The 22,318-nt window shown below is 33.9% G+C and overlaps 3 protein-coding genes across 3 annotated transcripts; 2 read left to right on the top strand and 1 right to left on the bottom strand.

The window, feature by feature from the left end:
• The first annotated feature begins 2,109 nt into the window (after positions 1 to 2,109).
• Positions 2,110 to 5,596, top strand: LOC110668392 (protein NEN1). The gene is made up of 6 exons (XM_058132441.1): positions 2,110 to 2,546; positions 2,672 to 2,829; positions 2,917 to 2,963; positions 3,054 to 3,117; positions 3,838 to 4,553; positions 5,147 to 5,596. Exons 1-6 carry the CDS (start codon positions 2,258 to 2,260, stop codon positions 5,379 to 5,381), a joined length of 1,509 nt encoding a protein of 502 aa, XP_057988424.1. The 5' UTR covers positions 2,110 to 2,257; the 3' UTR covers positions 5,382 to 5,596.
• A 6,484-nt stretch (positions 5,597 to 12,080) lies between these two features.
• LOC110668379 (protein NRT1/ PTR FAMILY 2.8) lies at positions 12,081 to 14,466 on the top strand. Its single transcript, XM_021829583.2, has 3 exons — positions 12,081 to 12,223; positions 12,298 to 12,515; positions 12,702 to 14,466. The coding sequence occupies exons 1-3, from the start codon at positions 12,106 to 12,108 to the stop codon at positions 14,205 to 14,207; spliced, it is 1,842 nt and encodes a 613-aa protein (XP_021685275.2). The 5' UTR covers positions 12,081 to 12,105; the 3' UTR covers positions 14,208 to 14,466.
• Positions 14,467 to 14,710: 244 nt separating this feature from the next.
• LOC110668380 (two-component response regulator-like APRR1) lies at positions 14,711 to 20,820 on the bottom strand. The gene is made up of 6 exons (XM_021829586.2): positions 19,911 to 20,820; positions 18,703 to 18,864; positions 18,471 to 18,604; positions 17,728 to 17,895; positions 16,624 to 16,762; positions 14,711 to 16,134 (listed from the first exon to the last, which is right to left on the bottom strand). The coding sequence occupies exons 1-6, from the start codon at positions 20,077 to 20,079 to the stop codon at positions 15,185 to 15,187; spliced, it is 1,722 nt and encodes a 573-aa protein (XP_021685278.2). The 5' UTR covers positions 20,080 to 20,820; the 3' UTR covers positions 14,711 to 15,184.
• Between the last annotated feature and the right edge of the window lie 1,498 nt (positions 20,821 to 22,318).

Below are 22,318 nucleotides of genomic sequence, written 5' to 3'. Positions count from 1 at the left end.
AGAGGATAGAACCTTCGGGTCGCCCACTCTTCTTAGAGAGATACCACTCACGAGCAACTCCCTTAAGCTAATTTCCTACCAATATCACCATCTTAGCACTACTACAACCCATAGTGTCATAACACCTCTCCATGTCATTTAGAAAATCTAAGGGATCAGCTAATGCATCCTCTCCAGTGAACTCATTTGATTTTAGCTTGAGAAAGTCTGTAGAGTCAAGAAATGGAGCCCTATCCCGAGCTGGTGCTGAAATAGGGCCAACAACTGGTTGCTGTGGTTGAGTTGTAAGGTACTTAGTTATAGTATTAACGGCACGATTCACTGCATGCAATTCCACTGCCAGATCTACCACAGTAACCTGACCAACTCTAGGTGCTTAAGCTGTAATAGCTAATTGGAATGGTTGTGCGCCAGTCTTAATCATAGGCGTCTATTCAGATATCTGATCAGTAGTTTGAGGTGGTACCTCCCCTGTTGAATCAAGGTTTACACCATTAGAACCATTGGTCCTAGCTCTCCTCTTACGTTTAACAAATCCAGGCACCTATTCATTTTAATAAACAAGTATTAAATCTAAAAATGTGAGCCAAATTAAAATAGGTGAAAAAGTACGAAGGACGCAGATATCTAAAGCAATGATAAACTGAAAAGACGTTAAGGATCCTATACTCCGTAAGTTTACTAGACCTCAACCGTGCTCTGATACCAACTTTGTCACGACCCAAAATTTTGTGTCATAATCGACGCATAATTTAGGTATTCTTAAATCATGCAAGTCTTATCAGAATATCTTGAATAAATACATTGTCACTTACTAATCCCAAAAAATGATAAAATCAAAATAAACAAAATACTGACTAAATATCATGAATATCCCATAAGTAACTGCGGAGTCTCTATAGATTTCAAATAAAAACTTAAATTATTCAATAAACTAAACTAATTATTAGCTCGAGAAAACATGAATTCAGGCATACCATGAAAACAAATCAAAGATTATCCCTCTCTAAAAAATTGGTTGAATATTTTGATCAGCTAATGCTCAGTGAATGATAATTATATTAAATTATTGTTAGTTAATTAAAATAAATAAATAGATAAAATATTAAATTTTCACATACTACATTATTAAGTTTATTAATGAGAGAGAATCAAACATAAACATAAGAAAGTTTCTCCAATTTGTGATACATTCAAACTTGAATTTCCATGTACATTGATAGATTATAATTATTCTTTCTGATGCAGCTGACAGCTCATTGAATATATATTATTTTGTGTACTTTGGCTACTTCACCTGATTTGACATCATTCTTTCTGGTATAGTTGTCAGCCCTTCTTGGTAAATTATTGGAGTGGATCAATATCAAAGAGACTTGTGTTATTGTTTCTGTTCCAAAGATTTGGGAAAATATGATTCTTTGAAACACAATGATTAATTATATTTACATGCGAAGGTCGAAACAGATCAAAGCCATAAAATGATTAATCATAAAATGTCATATTGTCATCTTCATCATCATTACAGCTTTTGTTGTTCTTATTGTTAGGCACAGGAGCCTAACGAGAGGTGGAATGTTGAACAAAGTTCTCTCAAATGCTTCACAAGACCATAATAAACAATTCAGTAATTCCCAAAAGTGGGAATCCTATGATATCCATCCCCGCAATTCAAGTCCCAAAGCAGCAATAACCCATTTTAGCATGTTATTTCTGACTTTGGATTGCATAGGAAACGTAGGACCTGTGTTTACTTCAGGAATGATACATACCAAAGAATAAGAATGTTGGAATCTTTTGTTTCAAAGAAAGCAAAAGAATCATCCCGCCACGCCACCACACAAAAATTTGTTTAACAAGAAGGAATTTTGAGTTTATCTAAACGGTATAAAACCAGAATAAATTGAAAGATCCCCCCGTTTTGCGTATCGTGTTATGTCGTTTCTTACGTCTGGCTACTGTTTGCCCCAGATTTTATTCTGGCTTGGGTTAGGCCAATTCCATTTTGAGTTGTGTTTGCTTGTTGAGGCCTGAAAAGTTTACAAATCCACCCAAAGACGCAACCCAAAATTTCCCAATTGCCACGCTTCTCTTCTCTCTCTTTATATATCAACTCATAGGCCCGTTTCCGTTCATTTATCATTTCCTTCCTTCCAAGTTCCAACCAAACAACGTCCTCCTCACTCTAGCCAATTAAAGACACGAGCTTCTTAAACCCTGAACTTCTTCACCAAACTTTGGACGAAGATACCGGAGGATGATGGGTTCTGAGCTAAGCGAGGATAGATCCGAGATTGTCTTCTTCGACCTCGAAACGACGGTTCCCACCCGGCCCGGTCAGGGTTTTGCGATACTGGAATTCGGAGCCATCCTTGTATGCTCCAGGAAGCTGGAGGAGCTCCGGAGCTACTCGACCTTGGTCCGACCCGCTAATCCTTCTTTAATCTCCTCTAAGTCCGTTCGCTGCAATGGAATCACTGCTGAAGCCGTCAATTCCGCCCCCACATTCGCCGATATTGCTGACACTGTCTACGAAATCCTCCATGGTCAGTTGGCCAAACAATACATCCTCTTCTGTGTACCAATTAACAATCTTTTTTCCCTCATTTGTTGAGTGTTCAATGGAATTTTTTCTCTTTTTTTTTTCTTTAATTAAAGTTTGTTTCTTTAGGGAGGATTTGGGCGGGACATAATATCCTGCGGTTTGATTGTGTTCGGATAAGGGAGGCGTTTGCTGAGATTGCAAGGCCACCGCCGGAGCCCAAGGGCATTATCGATTCTTTAGCCTTGCTAACCCAGAAGTTTGGAAGAAGAGCTGGCGACATGAAGGTACTTTTCAATTTATATCATCAAATGGATTGAATTATATATATTAGAAATGTTGATATATTTTGATATATATCTTCTTGTGTGCAGATGGCTAGTCTTGCAACTTATTTTGGGCTTGGAAAACAGACACATAGGTAATCTTGAGTGCCCGTGAGGAATTATTTTGCCCAGCATCCACCTCTTGCTTTTGGGTCTAACCTTTGTATTCGCTAATGATTTTTTAGGAGCTTAGACGATGTCCGGATGAATCTTGAAGTTTTGAAGTACTGCGCAACAGTATTGTTCTTGGTAAGTCAATAGTTGAATCTCCCTATAATTTTCTTTGTCATTCCTTGTTACTGATTAAAATTGGAAGCGAAAAGGTAAAAGTTTCTTGCATTGTGATTACTTTTGTGTTTGTTTATTGGTTTTATTCTCATGGGAACAACTTTTCTTGTGATTCTTGTTTCTTTTTTTTTTTTTTTATGTTTTCCCTTTTTTTTATTATCATTATTTTTTAACTCTTATTTGTTTCTTGTTGTCTACGCAATTCCAATATGATGCAGAATGAATGTATGGTATCTTCAATAGACTTCACAAGTTCTATTTAATAGGCTTAATAATGTAAATGAAACAAACTGTCTGCAGTGAAGTTACTCGTGACCTGGAAGTTTTACTGAAAGCTTTTCAAGCTTTGACGATACACTTTGTTATTTAGAAAGGGAAAATAATGTTTCTTTTGTTGCTCAAAAATGAAAATATAAGATATCTGAAAAAAGTAAATTTCTGTTATCTACTGCACTTCCTAGTGTGTATAGTTTTTTCGGCTTTATCAATATGGCTCAAATGCGTGCAGTTTTTGTTTAGACTTGTCAATGAACTGAATTGTGAAAATGTAATTACTTACTTGGCTATGGGAGATTTTTATCCTGATCATATTGCATGCAAAGTTGACTCAGGTGGCTGTTGAAACCAAGTGTTTGTTGGGTTTTTTAGTTAGGAATTTACCAAAATCTGCCATGTCTACAGGAGTCAAGCCTCCCAGATGCATTTCCAGAAAAAAGTTGGGTTTCACCTAATGCTACTACAAGAAGTCGTACAAATGGAAAATCACTTTTGGAGGGTCTTGGCATAAACATAGATGCTCCCTCTTCAAGTTCAAAGTTTGAAAACTTTTCGCCTGGAGATCATGGAAATGAGGGAAATCATCCATTATTTTCTCAGCTTACAATTGTTGCATCTAAGACATCTCCACCAGATTCTTTTGATATGGGTTCTCTTAGCAATGAAATGCGTACTAATTACCTTCAACAAGATGTTGCCATGGAAGAAAAACCTATGACAGTCTCTTCTGAGATGCCTTCAGCAGTGACTGTTCCTGAAGGTTGGAGTGGCAATGAAGAATTTTTAGAACCTGAGAAAGTTTCTGTTTCTTCTATTAGGGCATGTTTTGTTCCAATCAGTCATGGTGGTCGAAGAATGATATTATTCTATGAGGATGTCATTTTGCAGCTTTGTTGTCATCATTTAAGAGTACGGTTTGAATTAAGTACAAAATTTGTGGATAATGCTGGACGACCACGGTTGAGTTTTGTGGTTGACGCAACTCCAAGTCTGTGTGGAGTTCTTGAAGCATGTGATGATATCGTTCAGAAATTGTTTGTGGAATCAGGTAGCAACTCTGATTGGAGGCCTGTTTTGAACAGAAAACCTGGCTTCTTCAACTATCCTACAGTGAGACTACAGTAAGTTTCCATTTTCTCTGATCTCCCCTCTTTTTTTTCTTCACCAAAATGCCTCAGTTAGGAGTAAAGTGAAAATGAAATTGTTGACCAAGGGAATCAATTTTGTTCCACTGTCAACTAATATGGCATCAGAATTTAGGACTCTTTGATATCCTTTTTATCTACCTAATCATTTCCTAGTCTATCTGTGTTTCCATTAAAGTGTTATTAAAGGCTTATCTAAGAACCAAAAAATTAAATGGATAACAGAAAAGAAAAGTAGTTAAAGAATTTTCTGTGCTGCTCATCTTTATATGCTCTTTGATTCAAGCAACATCTCATATTATTTTTTAACATTTTAATAATTATGAGCACTATTTAATTTGCATTGTTCATGTTCGAAGGTTACCTTTGCACGCTCATTGACTCACCGTAAAAGAAGTGAAAAAGACTACCTGAATATTGCAAATTGAGCCTTCTTACTTTTGTTACAAGGGTCTAAGTCCTAATTTAATTTTCTATTCTTCCTATTGTGCCAAGCAAGAAAGGCCTTAAGAGTTCTATTATACTTTTGACTTAAACTTGCCTAATTTTCTCCCTCTTTCTTTTCACAGCATACCCACTTCAGTAAATGGGGATGTGGCTAAATATGAAACAGAGATATATCATAAAGATCCTTGTGGAACCATACAAAAGCTTATGTTCAGTAAGTTTGACGCTGCAGAACTTGTGACCTGGTTCAGACCAGGGACCTTTTTGGATGCCTACATCTCCTTGCATCCATATGACTTTCAGCAAAGTGCTGGCATCAGATTAGTGGCCAAGAAATTAGTCATTCACAAAGAGTGAAAGGAGCAAGGTTCTCTAATCTATTCTTGATGATTGCATGTAATGTACAGTTGTAACAAATAAGGCTAACATACACAGATGAAAACAGCAGTTGAATTTTATGGTAAAATGCTGAAGGCATGAATGCTAATATTTAACATTGTCTACATGTAACTGCAAAATTCTTTCAGATTGTAATTTTAATCGCAGACATTGACAAGCCTATTTCTTCTTTATGTTCTCTTTGGATTTCGATTCATCAATTAATGGTTTCTTGGTATGTAGTTTGTAGGAGAGAGGCATTGATTTGCCATGGCTAATTTGTGTTTTATATAATCCTGTTTTGGTGAGCATTACCAACCATACTCTCTTTCATGGCTAACGAGTGTAAAGTCTCTATGGAATATAATCCTTTAAACTATCCGAGTCTCTGTATGGGTTTCCACAAAGCTATATTAAAGGCTGGTCACCATTCTCCTAAGGACTCTTCTTGATGAGTAGAGTTCAACGAATGAAGTTGGGCGTCGAGAACAAGCGTAAATTTTAACAGAGTACCGCACTTCTTGTATGGAACTATTTGGAATATTTCGTTGATTAAAGATGTAATACCTTCTAACGAGCTAAAAAATCCTCAAATATCGTACACATTCCCTTTCATCCACTAGAAAAAAAAAAAAATTAGCAACCCACTGAATCGGTTATTAATCTATTAACATTGATTGCTAAATGATTTAGTAACGAATTCAGTCGATTATATTAAGTCTGGTTACAAACAGCAATCGACAACTAAATCGATTGCTAAATTTATTAAACTTAAAAAAATAACACTTTTAGTAAAAAAAAATATTCAAGTTACAATCCACGACTAAATCAGTTGCTAAATTAATTAAACTTAAAAAATAATACTTTTGGTAAAAAAACTATTGGTTACTAAATTAATTAAACTTAAAAAAATAATGATTTTAGTAAAAAAAACTGTCGGTTGCTAGTATTAACTGATAAATCAGTTGCTAATAGCAACTGAAATATAATTAGTTATAAAAAATTTGGTGTCTTTAATTTTATATTTTGTAAACATTTTATAAATCGGTTACTATTTGTAATGAATTTAACAACAAAAAAGTAGGTTACTAATTTTAAAAAATTATTAAAAAAATTAAATTTCAAATAAATAAAATTTTAAAAAATTTATAAAATAATAAATTGTTAAAAATTAGTACTAAAAATGAATATAAAATATTATAAAAAAATTACTAGCAATACCTATTATAAAAAATATTAAAAATATATATATATATAAAAAAATATTTAAAACACAAATTGCTAAAAAAATTACCATATATTATATTATAGCAAAAAAATTACTAAAAAAATTAAAACTACAAATAATTTACTAATAAAAAATATATTCGTAAAAAAATTTTTATTTTATGTAAAAGAAATATAATTAAATAAAAAAGATAAAGAAAAAGATGATTAAGAAGAAAATATATAAAAAAAAATATATGAGAAAAAAATGATAAAAAAAATATGTTAGAAAAGAAAATATGATAAATAAAAAAGATGAGAATGAATAAAAAGATAAATAAAATGAGAGAAAAGATAAGAAAGAAAGAAAAAAATGAGTAACGGGAAAGAAAATGAGTAGCAGTTTATATAAGCGAATTAGCTATTGATTTTAACAACTAACTCTTTTAAAAATAAGTCGGGAATTTTATAGAGAAAAACTTTACAACCGATTCATAATTAGTTTCAAAATCAATTACTAATTGTAACTGATTTCAATTGGTTGCATAAATTGGTTACAAACATCAACGGATTTACAAATCGCTTACAAATTAAAATAAAAAAATGGGTGGAAATTTTTTTGGAGGAAAAATCGATTGCTAATAGCAACCAGTTCGCAAATTGGTTTCAAATAAAAAAAAAAACAAAAAATTAGGTGCGAATTTTTAGAGAAAAAATCAGTTACTAATAGCAATCGATTTTAATCGATTGTAAAAATCAATTGCTGTTAGCATCCAATTCACAAATCAGTTGTAAATAAAATAAAAAAATTAATGAGAATTTTGAGGGAAAAATTGATTGCAAAATCAGTTATAAAAATCGATTGTTGTTAGCAATCAATTCATAAATCGATTGCAAATAAAAAAAAAAGGGCGAAAATTTTTTCAAGAAAAAATTTAGCAATCAATTTACAATTTGTTACAAAATTTGGTTGCTATTAGCAACCGATTAAAAATTGGTTACAAATAACAATCAATTTTAGGAACCAATTGTAAATTGGTTACTAGCTCTAGAGCCAATTAAAATAATTCTTTAATTTAATAATTGATTTCCTAAATCAGTTATTGTTAGCAACCAATTTTAAAATTGATTGCCATTAGCAACAAATTTTAACAATCAATTTCTTAATCGATTGCTAATAGCAATCGATTTTAAAGTCGGTTGCTAATAATATATTTAAAATTTTTTTAATATCGATTATGTAACGTCCGACTCCAACCACTAGAAGAATTATCCGCTTTGGTCCACCCCATCCTGAACCTTACGGTTTTGTCCCATAGGTGAAACAGAGAACTTCTCAGGAGGTCACTAATCCTAAGATTTCTCTCAAGCGAGCAAGCTTAACACCGGAGTTCTTTCAACTCTTCAGGCCATTCCACTAAAAGGCGCCTCTAGTGATTAGTTTTCCTCATTTCAATGTAAGATTCGGTTCATTCTTACCCCCCATTTGGACAAAAGCACCAGTGAGCTTTGCCCTCCCTCCCAGAGGACCGCTCCAACCGATACCTTCTTTTTCCGCACAGGATGTTACAATCCCATCAACTTCCGCTTGGTTTGTCTCTTAACCACACATCTACTAAAGGGGGTCCGGCTCTGATACCATCTGTAACGCCCGACTCCAACCACTAGAGGAATTGTTTTCTTTGGTCCACCCCATCCTGAGCCTCACGGTTTTGTTCCATAGGTGGAATAGATAACTTCCCAGGAGGTCACCCATCCTAAGATTTCTCTCAAACAAGCACGCTTAACCCCGGAATTATTTCAACTCTCCAAGCCATTCCATCAAAAGACGTTTCTAATAATTAGTTTTTTTCATTTCAATGTATGATTCTGTTCATTTTTGCTCCCCATTTGGACAAGGGCACCAACGAGCCTAGCCCTCCCAGAGGACCACTCCAGCCGAGACCTTCCCTTTACGCACGAGATGTTATAGATTAGCAACCGATTTAACAATTAATTATAAATCGATTGCTAATAATAACCGATTGTTATTTTTTTTAAATTAATTATTTTACTAAAAAAATAAAATCACAAATCAATTGTAAAATTGATTGCTAATAGCAATAAATTTCAATAAGTTGTGATAATCAATTACAAAACTAATTATTTTTTGTAGTTATCCTTGCTAGTCATTTTATTATTTATTATTTTATTTTAATAATATATTTCAATATATATATATATATAAATAATTCACTCTTTTTTAATCTAAAGATTTAAGTAAAAAAATATTTTTTATAATTATTTTTTTAACATAGGATTTTAGTAGTTAAAATAAAAATATTTAAATAAAAAACTGATTTTTATAGTGACAAGTTATTTTTTTATATAAAAAAAATAAAGACTGTGACACATGATGATTTTTTAAGCATTTTTATTAAATTAGGTGGCATCTCTTAGAAAGAACCTGATTAATTTAGTTATCTGATGCAATTGATAATTGATCTATATTAAGTGTTTAATAAAATTATATTTAATGATTATTATTAATTTGCAAAATAACTAATAAAAGTATAGATGATATATTATTTTATTGTTGAAATTAATAAATATAAAATTATAAATTTATTATATTATATTATTTATTTTATTATTAAAATAAATATGTAATTAGTAATTTAATATATTATATCATTTATTATATTATTAAAATAAAAATATAATTATTGATTTATTATATATACTATTTATTTTATTATTAAAATGAGAAAATAATTAAATCATTTTTAAAATATAATTATAAAATAATAAAGAATTATTGATAAATAAAAAAAAATCTCATAATTTTAAGTTTTTAGCGAAAAAACATATTTGTTCATAATAAATAAATATTTTATATTTTATGTTATTAATAGTAAATATTTTAATAAAATTTCAATATGCTAATTAAGGTATTAAAATTGTAAATAAAAAATATGAGCAAATAATATTAATAATGTTGGTTTTCAAGTTATATGTAAAAGGATAACCAGTTGGACAAATAAAGCTGATATAAGCTAATGAGTATCATATTAATTACTAATCAACTATTATTTTTATTTTTTTAAAATTTATAACATTTTAATTCAGCTATTTATGTGTCTATCAGCTGCATTTAAAATATGAAATAAACACTCCAATAGTACAAGTACAAATGCCACTTGTCTCTAATCGTGGAAGGAAGAAAATGAATGAACAAATCGTATGAGTTTCTGCTTTGTTCCTCTTTTCTTTTTCCCCCTTCTTTTGTAGAAACCTTTGTTTTAACTCTCCTTTCTATACTGCATATATATGAAGTTTGTGAAAGGTGTTCCAACAATTAAATAATACATCTCATGTTCCGTGTGTGTAGTGGAGAACTAGGTCTGCGAAAAAAAAAAAATTCCTGTGGAGACTGGAGACTGTAATTCTAATTAATACCTATTGCAATCCTGTTGTTAGTTGATTTCAAGTTGAAACTTGGTTGCAGGTATATTCACGTGGGAGCAGCTGCTCTGTTCAATTATTTAATTCTTGGAAAAAAGTTGGTATGTCTTCATTTGCTGACATATCAAAGTTTTGTAGTCAAAGTTTTTGAAAGTTCTCTGTTTCTAAGTAATCTTTTCTACTTGTGGTGTGAAATTTCACTCATCATTCTGTAGTTCCCATATAAAAATGTATGCACTGGAAATGTAAACAAACTTTTCCTATCAAATTTTCTTTTTCTTTTTCTTTTTCTTTTTTTTTCCAAAGATCTGTCTTTCATTCATTTTTGCACTCCATCTGGATTCTAGACCTGTAAAAGGTTCTATGTGCTTTTGATTCTCCATCTCTAATCATCAGTGAATGCTTTATCCTCTTTGTCGAGTATCGTTGGGTAAGCAGATCGCTTTGTTGACTTAGGAGGGTTTAAGCCTGGTTACTAAAACTTTTTAACTGAATTGGTACCTATTGCATTGATTATGCTGGTTTTAAGCTTTTGATACCCATTTATGAATGGAGAAAGAAGTTAGGGATGGATGAGAAACAACATAGCTCCAAGTTTAATACAGCTTTGATGTATTGTCAAAGGAAACCAAAATTTAAAAGGTTCAATCTGTTCTTTCAATAAATTTATGCTATATATACTCCATGGTTATTTTACAGAAAATGTTCTTATTTCTCCCCTCCAATGTTCTTATTTCTCCCGCCGCCCTCCCCCCACCTTTCCTCTCTCTTCTTCCCCTTTCCTTTTGAGCGTTTGAAGGAGGGGTAAATAAAAATAAAAAAAGAGTAAATGAGTTATATATATATATATTTCTTATTATTGTGTAGAGTATCTTTTCCTTTTGTTTTATTAATATTCGTTGCAAATTCTCCTCCTATTGAAAAACAACTCGTTTGGGCTGCTAATGATAATTCCATTTTCTTTTTATTTTCTCAAGAAAGTAGAGTATTTTTATCCAATTTATTTACATATAATTTTTTTCCCTATTTTTAAGAGTTCTGCCTTTTTCTATCAGAGTTTTTTTTTTCTTTGTTTTTGAGAATACCAGAGCTTCTAATTCTTTAAGGGATTTATCATATTTATTCAAAATTTGTAGAATTTAAATTCAAAATATTATAGCACTTATCATCGAGAAAATTTATAACAAAAATAATACTATAATTTTTGAAATATTTTTATTATAAAATTCTAAAATAATAAAATAGTTTTTTTTATTATTTATTGAATAGTTTTTAAAATAATATTTTAAAAAAATATATTTTTATTATAAACCTCCCTGCCAAATAATTTGAAAAGAAATTTGCACCAAATATTATAATCTGATCAGTAACTGCATGAGATCTCAAATTAAAATAAATCCTCCTGTGTCGAAAAAAAAATGGCCATTCTCAAATAAATAAATAACTCCTTGCATTAGCAGTAGCTAGCAACTCCTTGTCACTTTGATGAAAATCTGTGTTTAAATTTTAAACGCATTCCATGCATGCAAATCGCCAACGTGCCAGCGGATCTCTTTGACCTGATGAATCCCTGGGTTGTACATGACTTGGTTTGAGCAAGTTAAATGTATTTTATCAAACCAAATTGAAGAAGTCAATTTTGATAATATTCAAATCGAAATCAGCGAATTAAATTACAAAACTACATATGTTCGGTTTTCACATTAATCAAGTTAGATTCAATTTGAAGGATTTTTATTTGTTTTAATACTTTTTAGACTTTTATAATTCAATTCTTTTTAAACATTTTTCATATAAATATTATTATACATTAATTGAAAATAAAATATTAATTTAAAATGTATTATTCTGTAAAATAAATAAAAAATAAGTAAAGTTAATATTCAAATCATAACTAATATTTTAAATATATAAAATTATTAATTTCGGTTTGAATTTATTCGGATTAGCCAGTTCGGTTTGGCCTTTTTTTTTTACACCCTACCTGTGGCATATCCCTGCAAACCCTTCACAACATAATGAGTTCATAAAGGTTTAACTTTCAGAGGTAGAAATGGCAGAGATGGAGGATTTGGTCCAATCGTCTTCACCATTAGAGCAGCACATCCTATCTTCTTCATCGCATCCTACAAGAAATGTCGGGGGATGGAAAGCCATTAGATATATTCTTGGTATGTTTCTTGTTTAATTAATTGCCTGCCGCAGAAATTATATATATAGGTTTTGAAATTTCTTCTGTTTTAAGGGAACGAGTCCTTTGAAAAGCTGGCTTCTATGAGCTTGATTGCCAATATGACAGTTTATCTGCAAAACAAATACCACATGGGAGGTGCATCTAATGTCAATGTCACCACTATATGGTCTGGTTCCTCCAACATTACATCTTTATTAGGTGCATTTCTTGCTGATACTTATTTGGGCAGATTTCGTACCCTTCTCTTTGGAAGCATATCGTCTCTTCTGGTAGAATAATCCCTCTCTCTTCCTCCTAAATGGCTAATTTACATCACCTATATATGTCCTGCAATCTGATGCTTAATCACTCGAAACCCATTTGCACTTTTGCACTATAGTCTAACAGAAGACATTATTATTTAGGACTATTTCAGGAATTTTGAACATTGCATATTTGTTGCATTTCTTTCACAGGGCATGGTGGCCGTGACCCTGACAGCAGCTGTACCTCAGTTAACACCCCCAAAATGCGAGGGGGAGTCCCATTGCCTCCGGCCTGAAAAATGGCAGCTGGGATTCCTCTTTGTGAGTCTTGGGTTTTTGTCAATAGGAGCTGGTGGTATTAGACCGTGCAATATTGCTTTTGGCGCTGATCAATTTGATACCAGAACTGCAAAGGGCAGAGCAAATCTTGAGAGCTTTTTCAATTGGTGGTATTTCTGCTTTACAATTGCTCTATTGGTAACTCTTACAGGAGTTATCTACATTCAGACTGATGTCAGTTGGGTTATAGGCTTTGCCATTCCAACAGCTTGCCTATGTTTCTCCATATCCATTTTCTTGATTGGCCACCATACTTATATTTGCAAGAAGCCTCAAGGTAGCATATTTGCAGATATGCTCAAGGTAATCACAGCTGCCTACAGGAAGCGTCAGCTAACTATTGCACCGGATTCTCAGCATTCATTTTATGATCCTCCTATGAATGACTCAGACGTGCACCTGAAACTTTCTCGTACAGATAGGTTCAAATTTCTTGATAAGGCTGCTATAATCACTGAGCCGAGTGAATTGGATGCCCAAGGCAGGTCCAAGAATACCTGGAGACTATGCAGCTTGCAGCAGGTGGAGCAACTGAAATGTTTAGTAGCAATAGTGCCAGTTTGGCTATCAGGAATTGCATGTTTCATACCTATGGACCAACAGAATGCATTTGGGATCCTTCAAGCAATTCAAATGAGTAGATCTCTGGGCTCACATTTTAAAATCCCTCCAGGATGGATGGGCCTTACATCAATGATTGCACTTTCGATATGGATCTTCATTTACGAGCTCATTTTCATCCGTCAGGCAAAGAAGTTGACAGGAAAGGATAAAAGATTGACAATGCCACAAAGAATTAAGATTGGTATTGTAATGTCAATTCTATGCATGTTAGTAGCTGCAATTGTTGAGAAACGACGCCGCGAATCAGCTCTGAAACACGGTTCCTTTACCTCCCCTATAACCATAGCATTGCTCCTTCCACAGTTCGTCCTGTCAGGATTAACTGAAGCTTTTGCAGCAGTTGCCATAATGGAATTCTACACCACACAAATGCCAGAAAGCATGAGGACTGTTGCGGGGGCAGTCTTCTTTCTCAGCTTATCAATAGCAAGTTATGTAAGTTCTTTACTCATAAATATCATTCGTCATGTCTCAGGAAAGAATAGGAAATTGCCATGGTTGGGTGGCCACGACCTTAACAAGAATAGGCTTGATTACTACTATTACATCATTGCAGGCCTAGGAGCAGTAAACTTCATTTATTTCAATTTCTTTGCAAGCCGTTATGCAGTTAATAGCAGTCATGGTAATGAGAAAAGAGAGGTGGAATTGGAGGAATCAAGTTGTTGCCATTCGAGAAATCTGCCTAGAGATGAAACAGAGGATGAAGAAACAGGGTTGGAGACTCATGGCAGACCGACGGTCACTGCCTAGGAAGAAAAACAGACGCAGAAATCTGACTGAGATTCCTAAGGAATATCAGAAAATATCAGCTTTCTTAGCCCTCTTAAGTGCTACAACTCTTTGCTTTTGCTTTGCAGTGCTCAAAATGTTCTTTAAAGGACTGGCTGAGCCTGATACTGGAAGATAGAAAGCTTGCATTCTATTTTTTGTTAGTATTATTATTTGCTGATATGCATACCTTTTCACTCTCTCCAACACATGCAGATAATCAAATTGAGAAAATGTGATGGTTCAGTGCCCGAACTTTTGATTCATAAATGTAATAGTGGAACAGAATTCTAGTAGACATCAGTATTTACCAGAATCAAGATTCCCTGTGTAAGAAATTTCTGCACAGATTATTAACACTAAACAATACAGAACTAGTGACAATCACACAAATATTTCAAAATGCTTCTAGCTTTATATGGAGTTTGGTTGGAATAGATTGTTGGGCCATGCACTTAAAGCGCAATCAACATTGAAAACTATGGTTTCGTTAAGAATTAAAATCTTATTAAACTAGCTTTTAAATCCTGTTAAATCATCAATCAGGCTACCCGATCATTCCTATGATATAAGAAATCATAAAATGGTCTAATGGATCAGGACTCAGGAAAGCATTAGGTACCTAAAATTTCCCTAAACAGAAACTTAAACAGTTAATATTTTCGAGTGGATTGTTTAAAAAAAATTGTCCCTACACGGTCTTCTTCTTCAAGGAAGATTTCAATATCTCAACATTCTGGGAAGATTCTTGGACAAACAAAAGCTCCATATAGTGCACTGTTGAAACCATTGTGTTACCCATATAAGATGAACTGGTAGTATTTCTACATCCAAAGCGAGGAACACTGTCAAGGGGTAGTTGAGACATTTGACACAACTAAACATCATCAATCCCTTGATATGATTTCCATACATCTTCAATGGAAAAGGCATCACCAATGCAAAGGGATTTTGAAACTTTAGGATCCTGAAGCATCATCCTCTAGACATGAATCCCTTGATGCTGGCTCATCATCGTCCTCTTCATCCTCATCATAATCTGTGGGAGCAGGTTGTCCATTAAGATCTACATTTACACCATTTACCTGTCTCACAAACTGGCCCCGTACACGAGGCCTCCTTTCAGCAAGCTTTTTCCTATTAACATACCTGATCTTCTTATCGAAACAACGCTCTTTCCTTTTCTGTCTAAACTTCAGCAATGCTGCTTCTCTTCTATCTAATTTATTTAGTTTCACATCAGGGGAAGATGAACTTCCAAATGATGGCCATGAATGATTAGTAGGCATTTGACCAGGTTGTAAACATATATTAACAGGGTAATAGGGGAATGATGCCATCCCACTAACATGAGGGGAACATTGTGGAAGATGATTGTATTGGGGCAGCATAACTGATGGTGCATTACTTTGCAGCTCATGCATATTCTTTTGATATAATTGTGCTGATGACGGCATTATAACTTGATTCACAACTCCAGACATGTAAAATGGATAAACACTTTGTGAGGATATACCTGAAGCATCATACTGAAGCTCATTTCTTGAATGCATAAGCACCTGAGGGCACTTTTCATCCTTGAAATTCCTTGGAGGAAATTTTCTTGACATGGGCGGGGTGCAAGACCTCTCCAGAGAAAGAGAATCAGGAATGCTAGAACTGCTGTGGAAGTCATCTTGTGAATAGCTCTCCCATATCTCCCCATTTTCATGTAATTGAGCATCAATAACTACTTGCCGACCACATGCTTGAACTTTCTCTTCAAGCCTCAAATTTTGAGCAGCACCGTACTCGATGCAGGCAAACCCTTGGGAATTATTTTTAATTGTGCTCGACTTGACATAAGTGAAGAAGGCAGAGGACTCGCCAATCTTCAATTCACTCTTCTTTGGACCAGATGGTAATTGTCCTGATCATTATTTTCCAAATTAGACTTGGCTTGAGAGAGCCATTTTCCAATTTTTTTATAAAGAAGGAAATTGCAGTGGTTAAAACTAACTCCAAAAGGAATTCTTTTTTTTAAAAAAAAAAAAAGAAAAAAAATAAGTCAACAGGTGTCAAACTGAATATAGAATTATTAAAAGCACAACAATGCTCAAGCACTTGGGTACAAAACTAAAAATATTCATTATTCCTCTGTACGTAACCTAACTGTTTATGTAAAATAACTTGTCCGTGAGTGTATTTTGTGAAATCTAGATTGACACAACCAAGAGCTATGCAGATCAACATATAGCTTCATTGACCCATCATTTTATCAATATGGTCAATCTGATAATTAATTCTTTTATCTTTAAATTCTTACTTATACTTAATTGACAATGAACCAAAAGCAGGATGGTCAGATACCAAAACTGATGCTGTGCAAGCAGCAGCTGGATCATGCAAAGTAGCTCACCTATTCTGCGGTCACTTATTCCTGGCACATCAGGCCTATATTCCATTGGATTGCTAGGTAAAGGCTCAACAGCAGTAGCTGAAGCTGGAGCTGCAGCAACAGCAGCAGAGGTGGTGGCAGCAGTGGCAGCAGCAACAGACTGAAGCAGAGACAAACAACAACTTCAACATCATTAAATAATTTTGAAGAGTCAATCACAACTAGGAATGAATGAATTTTTAATTAAACAAGATCTACTGAGCGGGCATTTCGTCCCATGATATTGTGCTAATGGGTAGATGCAGCACACCAGATCATTGGTAGGCATTTTTGAGGTAGTAAGAGATTCATAGTACACCAGATGTATTAGGAGTTGGACTTCTGTTATATTATATTATATTATCAGAGAAAAAAAAAACTTACATTTAATATGGTAAAAGATTTATCAAAGCAAACACAAAGTTATTATAGAAGAGAAACAATCAAACAAAAAGCCATATATCTCAAAACTAGGACAGAGCACAGAAATAAAAGCACAAAATCACAATTCTGAATTTTGAGCTTCACAAGAACTGAAGTTCAATAGTCTCAACAGAACAGGTCCACAATTTGATATTGATCAGAGCAGGCATATAAATTAGGAAAATTTTGTGATTCAAATGATATACACATGATCTACAGGCACATCAGGCCAGCACTCCAGCACATTTCAGGCTTCACAGCAACGATCCTTCTGAAAACAGGCCTGCTTTATTTATATATATAGGGATTTTCCACATGTCCACATGTTTGTTCATATTCAATCTTCCTAGTTTTCTACCTTCTATTTTGGTGAAGCGCTACTGGTTTTTTTTTTCTTTTTTTCTTTTTTGAGAAATTCTGCCAGACTGCAATACTTCCCCAAGCTACTGCAAATACCATTATACCAACCACTTCCAAAAGTTGAAATCACAACTACATATCATATTTGAACTTCAGATTTTGAAATGGTTATGTAATAAATATAGATATATGGAATAACATACATGACAATCATGATCCTATCATTTGACTCAAGTGTTTCCATGCTATAAAGTTCACTATTTTACAAGTTACCAGAGCCAAAAAAGTACATATTACACTTGCCTCATTTTCCTGATGAATTGATACACCCATTTCTGGATTTATGTACCTCCGAGACTTGTCATCTGTGTCATCTGAAAACAGAGTAGTACTATTTGTGTTGGCATCACTAGGATCTGATGCTACCAGATCAAATTCATAATTCAAGATGTTCTTCTCCACCAGTCCAAGCTGCCAATTACAAGCATATTAATGAACATCTCACTATTGCTTCACGTGGACATAATATGTCCCCTATCAGTAAACCAGAAAGTACAGAAATACATAATGAGAAAAAAAAAATGCAGGTGGCCATTGATATACATTTAACAAAGATGTAGAAAGGCAATCACCACATTGAAATCATTAGAGTCCATCATTACCATAATGCCCTATAAGTAGTTAAATTATATTCCACTTGTAGTGAATCAAAATACATAGAACAATGAAAGTTCAAAAAGGCATATTACCGTTTGTACCAATCACCAAGAATATCCCACCAAAAAAAGTAAAAAAACTATCTTAACATTACTTGGTGTTCCTTTGCCCCTTAATTAGCACCTTAGCAATAAAAACCTGATTTATGCTTGGCATGCACAAAATTACCCATGGCAAACCATCTTAACATTAGATATTGTTGGGGGGGGGGGTGTGGGGGGTGGGTGTGTGGTTGTGGGTGTGCAGGGGCGTGGGCGGGGGTGGTGTGGGGGTGTGTTGTGGGGAAGAGGGACGAGCTAAAAGTAAAAATGCTAAGCAAGCAAACCAACCATGCGCCTCCTTCTCCACATGTGTGTCCACAGGTTCAATAGCTCATTAGTGCGTAAAGGCTTTACAAGATAGTCTGCTGCTCCTAACCTCAGGCACTTAACAACAATTGGGACCTCATCCTGTGCCGACATCACTTATCAAAGCAAAAACATTTCAATAATGGGGACCTATGTCCAAAAAAGGATTATAGTACAAAATAGAACAGAAGTGAATATTTCAGGATAAGCTTACTGATCACAGGAATGCGCCGTAACTCTTTATCCCGGGTGATGTACTTCAACATCTTCATGCCTTTGTTCATTGGAAGGTCAACTTCAGCAAGTATGATATCGATATCAGGTCCATCAGCATTCAATGCATCAATTACCTGCCTAGCTGATCTCACTGATGTAACTGTGAAGCAAAGACAATGCAGTTTAATTGTGAAAACTGCATCAGTAACTTGGAAGGCAAATATTCAAACAATTGAATGAAATGGAAAACAAAGACTATAGTCACAATGTGAACAAACAGTAGATTTTATGAATGTTTCCTCCAAACAAATTATAGTTGATTAGGATATGCCATGAAATGAAGTTTGAAAATGGCAGTACAATAAGTTAAGACATTTGAAAACAATCAATAAGAGTGTAAGAGGAAGACTGCGTTGGAATTCAACAGATTAATATGTATAACTATACCACAAGTACTTACAGTTGTGTCAATTGGATAAGCTGAATCTAAGTCCACCTTATAGCAGTTGCCAGTTTTTCCTATCAATGTTATGTTCTGTTTTTAGTCACCAAGAAAACTTTCTTAGCAGCATTTAGCTTAAAGCAATTTCCGTATTTTTCATCTGAATAGGAAAAGGCAAATAACTATACAAGGTTAAAATTCCGAATGAACATTAGGATCAGCCTATAGGTTTAAATATATATATATCTCCAGGTAGCTAGTGTATTTTTCTTCGTTTTCATCATTTGGTTTGCTAAAAGAAAAAACTTCCCTACACGGTGGTGGTGCTGAATTCTAACAATTAACAATTTGGCTACTTGAGTTGAGTTTTGTCATTTTCATAATGAAAATTGAGAAGAAAAAAAGAAAAAAGGAAAAAAAAACTTTCATTAACTTCATGACATTCACAGAGTCATAATGAACCATCAACTTTGCAATCTAGCAGAACATTAAATTCCATTTCAAATTTAGTATTCCACCTTCCCAAAAATCACACTATTCCAATTTCTTAACTCTAATATGCATAAAAGCATTTGACTTAATTATATTTTCATTAAGCTAACTTCAAAAACTTCAACTTCATGTAAGCTACTTGAATATAATCAATCAGAAAAATAAAATAAAACAAAATCATTGAACCTAAGGTAAGAGAAACAAAATAATATCATAAACACACATAATTTAGCCAAAATATAAAAAGAAAAAGCAAGTAAATGATTATCTACCCTGATAAGAGCACTTCAAAAGAAGTGTAAAAACTTCCTCAGAGCTCCTGGTGTTGTTATCACATAGCAGAATCCTTACTTTGCTTCTATCAATGACCCCATCACCACTCTTACTGTTCCCAACACCTCCTCCACTCTCCTTGTTTATATTCTGCTCCTTTCCCTCCATAGCTCATCAAAACAGCACACTTAATTCACCTCTCCAAAACTGCCTGCGCCTCTCTCTCTCTCCCATACACACATACACACATAAACAACAAAACAAAAAGACCAGAGAAAGGGCAAATACTAGAGAACTTTCATGGAAAACCTCTCCTCCTTCTTTATTGGGAGAGAGATTAGGGTTAGGGCTCGGATCAATAGCTGCAGAGAATTCATTTACACATACTCAAGACACAACCAAACTTGCAGACAAAGCGAGGAAGAAAGGAGAAGAAAAAAAAGCAGCAGATTAAAAAAAAAAAAAAAGCTGCTAAAAATAGTTTTTAATTTTATATGCGCAAGTTAGCTCAGCTCCATCCATAAAAGGCAAGCAAACTAAGGGAAGACAAATTTGTCAGAATATCGGCGGTCTTCAGCGGGGATCTTAGTGGGACCAAGAGGGGAATCAACAGCCAGACTTAGATCACCGGAGACCCGACCCACCTTTGCTTAACGCAAAAGCAAAGGGTTTTTACTCTGTTAAGTCCTCTCCCTCTATCTGATTTCCCTTTCTCTATCAGCTTTTCAATTTTTAATTTCGGTAATTAAAAGAACCAAAAAAAAAAAAAGATGGGATACTGTTAAGGCCAACGAGCGCCGGGAAAAAGAGAGAAAATCCAGGGAGCTATCGAAACGAAGGGTGGGGAAGAAGAATGAGGACGTGGCAGGAGAGAGAGAAAAAAGTGCGAGGAAAAGGGCAGCGTGTTTCTGGATGGTTTGGTAGAGATAGAGAGAAGGCCACGTCATCCATAAAAGATCTCACTTTCATAAATGGGAAAATAGTTTTTTTTTTTTTCTCTTGTTTCCAAAAATTCATCAAGTGGGTTACGAGAAATTATTCCCTGTATCCGGCATACAACATCATATATATAGTGTGGGACTGCAAATATGTAACATTAAAACACATCAATATTATATATATGACAAAAAAAAAAATTTTTTTTAAATTAATATGTAATAACGGTTTAAATTTATCAATTAAAATTTTAAATAATCAAATAAATAAATTAATGGGTGATATGCCTTCATTCTATTGGTTTGATATACCGCATTACGCCGTAAGTCGGAATCACAGTATAATTTCCCGTGGGGTACATAAAAATTAAAAATTGAAACGTGGACGTGCCAATTGCTGCATCCAGTAGGCAAGGACCGGAATGAAAGGTCACAAACCAATAATTATTGAACATGTGTGCATTGCCACCTTTTTTTTTTTTTAACTCGGTTTAGTTCATTGCCACTTTTCTCTTGATGTATCATCACCATCCATACAGTACAACCCGCCTCACCAATGGATGCGTTTGAATTACCAACCATGATTTGATAGCTCATGTCAAGCATTTTTTTTTTCCTCGTTTCTTTGATGGTGAAGATTAAGATTATTTCATTATAAAGTGGAATAGAAGACAACCCATTACCCAAAAGGTAATGTGAAAATAATCTCTTTATAAAAGATTTTTTTTTATTAATATGATTAACAAATAGAAAAAATATTGAATATGATTAATAAATTAAAAATTATTAAAACATACCATATCTACTTTTATAATAATCTAAAATATTACACACAACATTTCAAACAAAATTATTATTTATTACTATTTATAAAAATCATTTAATTATTTCAATTACAATAAAATTCACTTCTTTGTTGTATTATATATACTTAATATGCATTGGGAAAAAAAAAAAGCATTGCGTTGAATTTTGAGCCCAGCAATGCCATAGAGCCCAGCAATGCCCAATGCCCATTATTCTTCTTTCTCAGCCCCCTGGCCCTGCATAATCTAAGCCCAGCCCAAAAGCTTCAAACTTGTTGCCTACTGCTCTGTGGTGCCCTGTTCTCATCCTTTCCACAGCCTAATCAGTGTTTTCTCTCATCCTTTCAATTCAGTCTCTTGTTTTCTCTCATCCCACTCAAACTCAAACAGCATGGCATAGCAAGCAGTCTCCCCTTCCTCCATTTTCTCAATTTTCATCTCAGCCTCCTCGTCACTTTCTTTCTCGCAAGGCATAGATCTCTCTCGTCCGTTGTCCCTCGTCGCTCCTCACTCTCATAAGATCTAATAAACTGTGACAAGCTTGGGCTATATTATTTTTATTTTATAGCCTTATTTTGATCGCATAGGCCGTTTAATGCAAGCTTTTAGCAGTTCACAAAAAAAAAAGTATTTCATATTCATTTATTTCATCTCATCCAGCCTTTA

The sequence above is a fragment of the Hevea brasiliensis genome, chromosome 13 (genome assembly GCF_030052815.1).
Source record: "Hevea brasiliensis isolate MT/VB/25A 57/8 chromosome 13, ASM3005281v1, whole genome shotgun sequence".
In the NCBI taxonomy this organism is placed as follows: Eukaryota; Viridiplantae; Streptophyta; class Magnoliopsida; order Malpighiales; family Euphorbiaceae; genus Hevea; species Hevea brasiliensis.
Note: the sequence above shows the minus strand (reverse complement) of the source record. Positions and strands in the feature narration are given on the sequence as shown.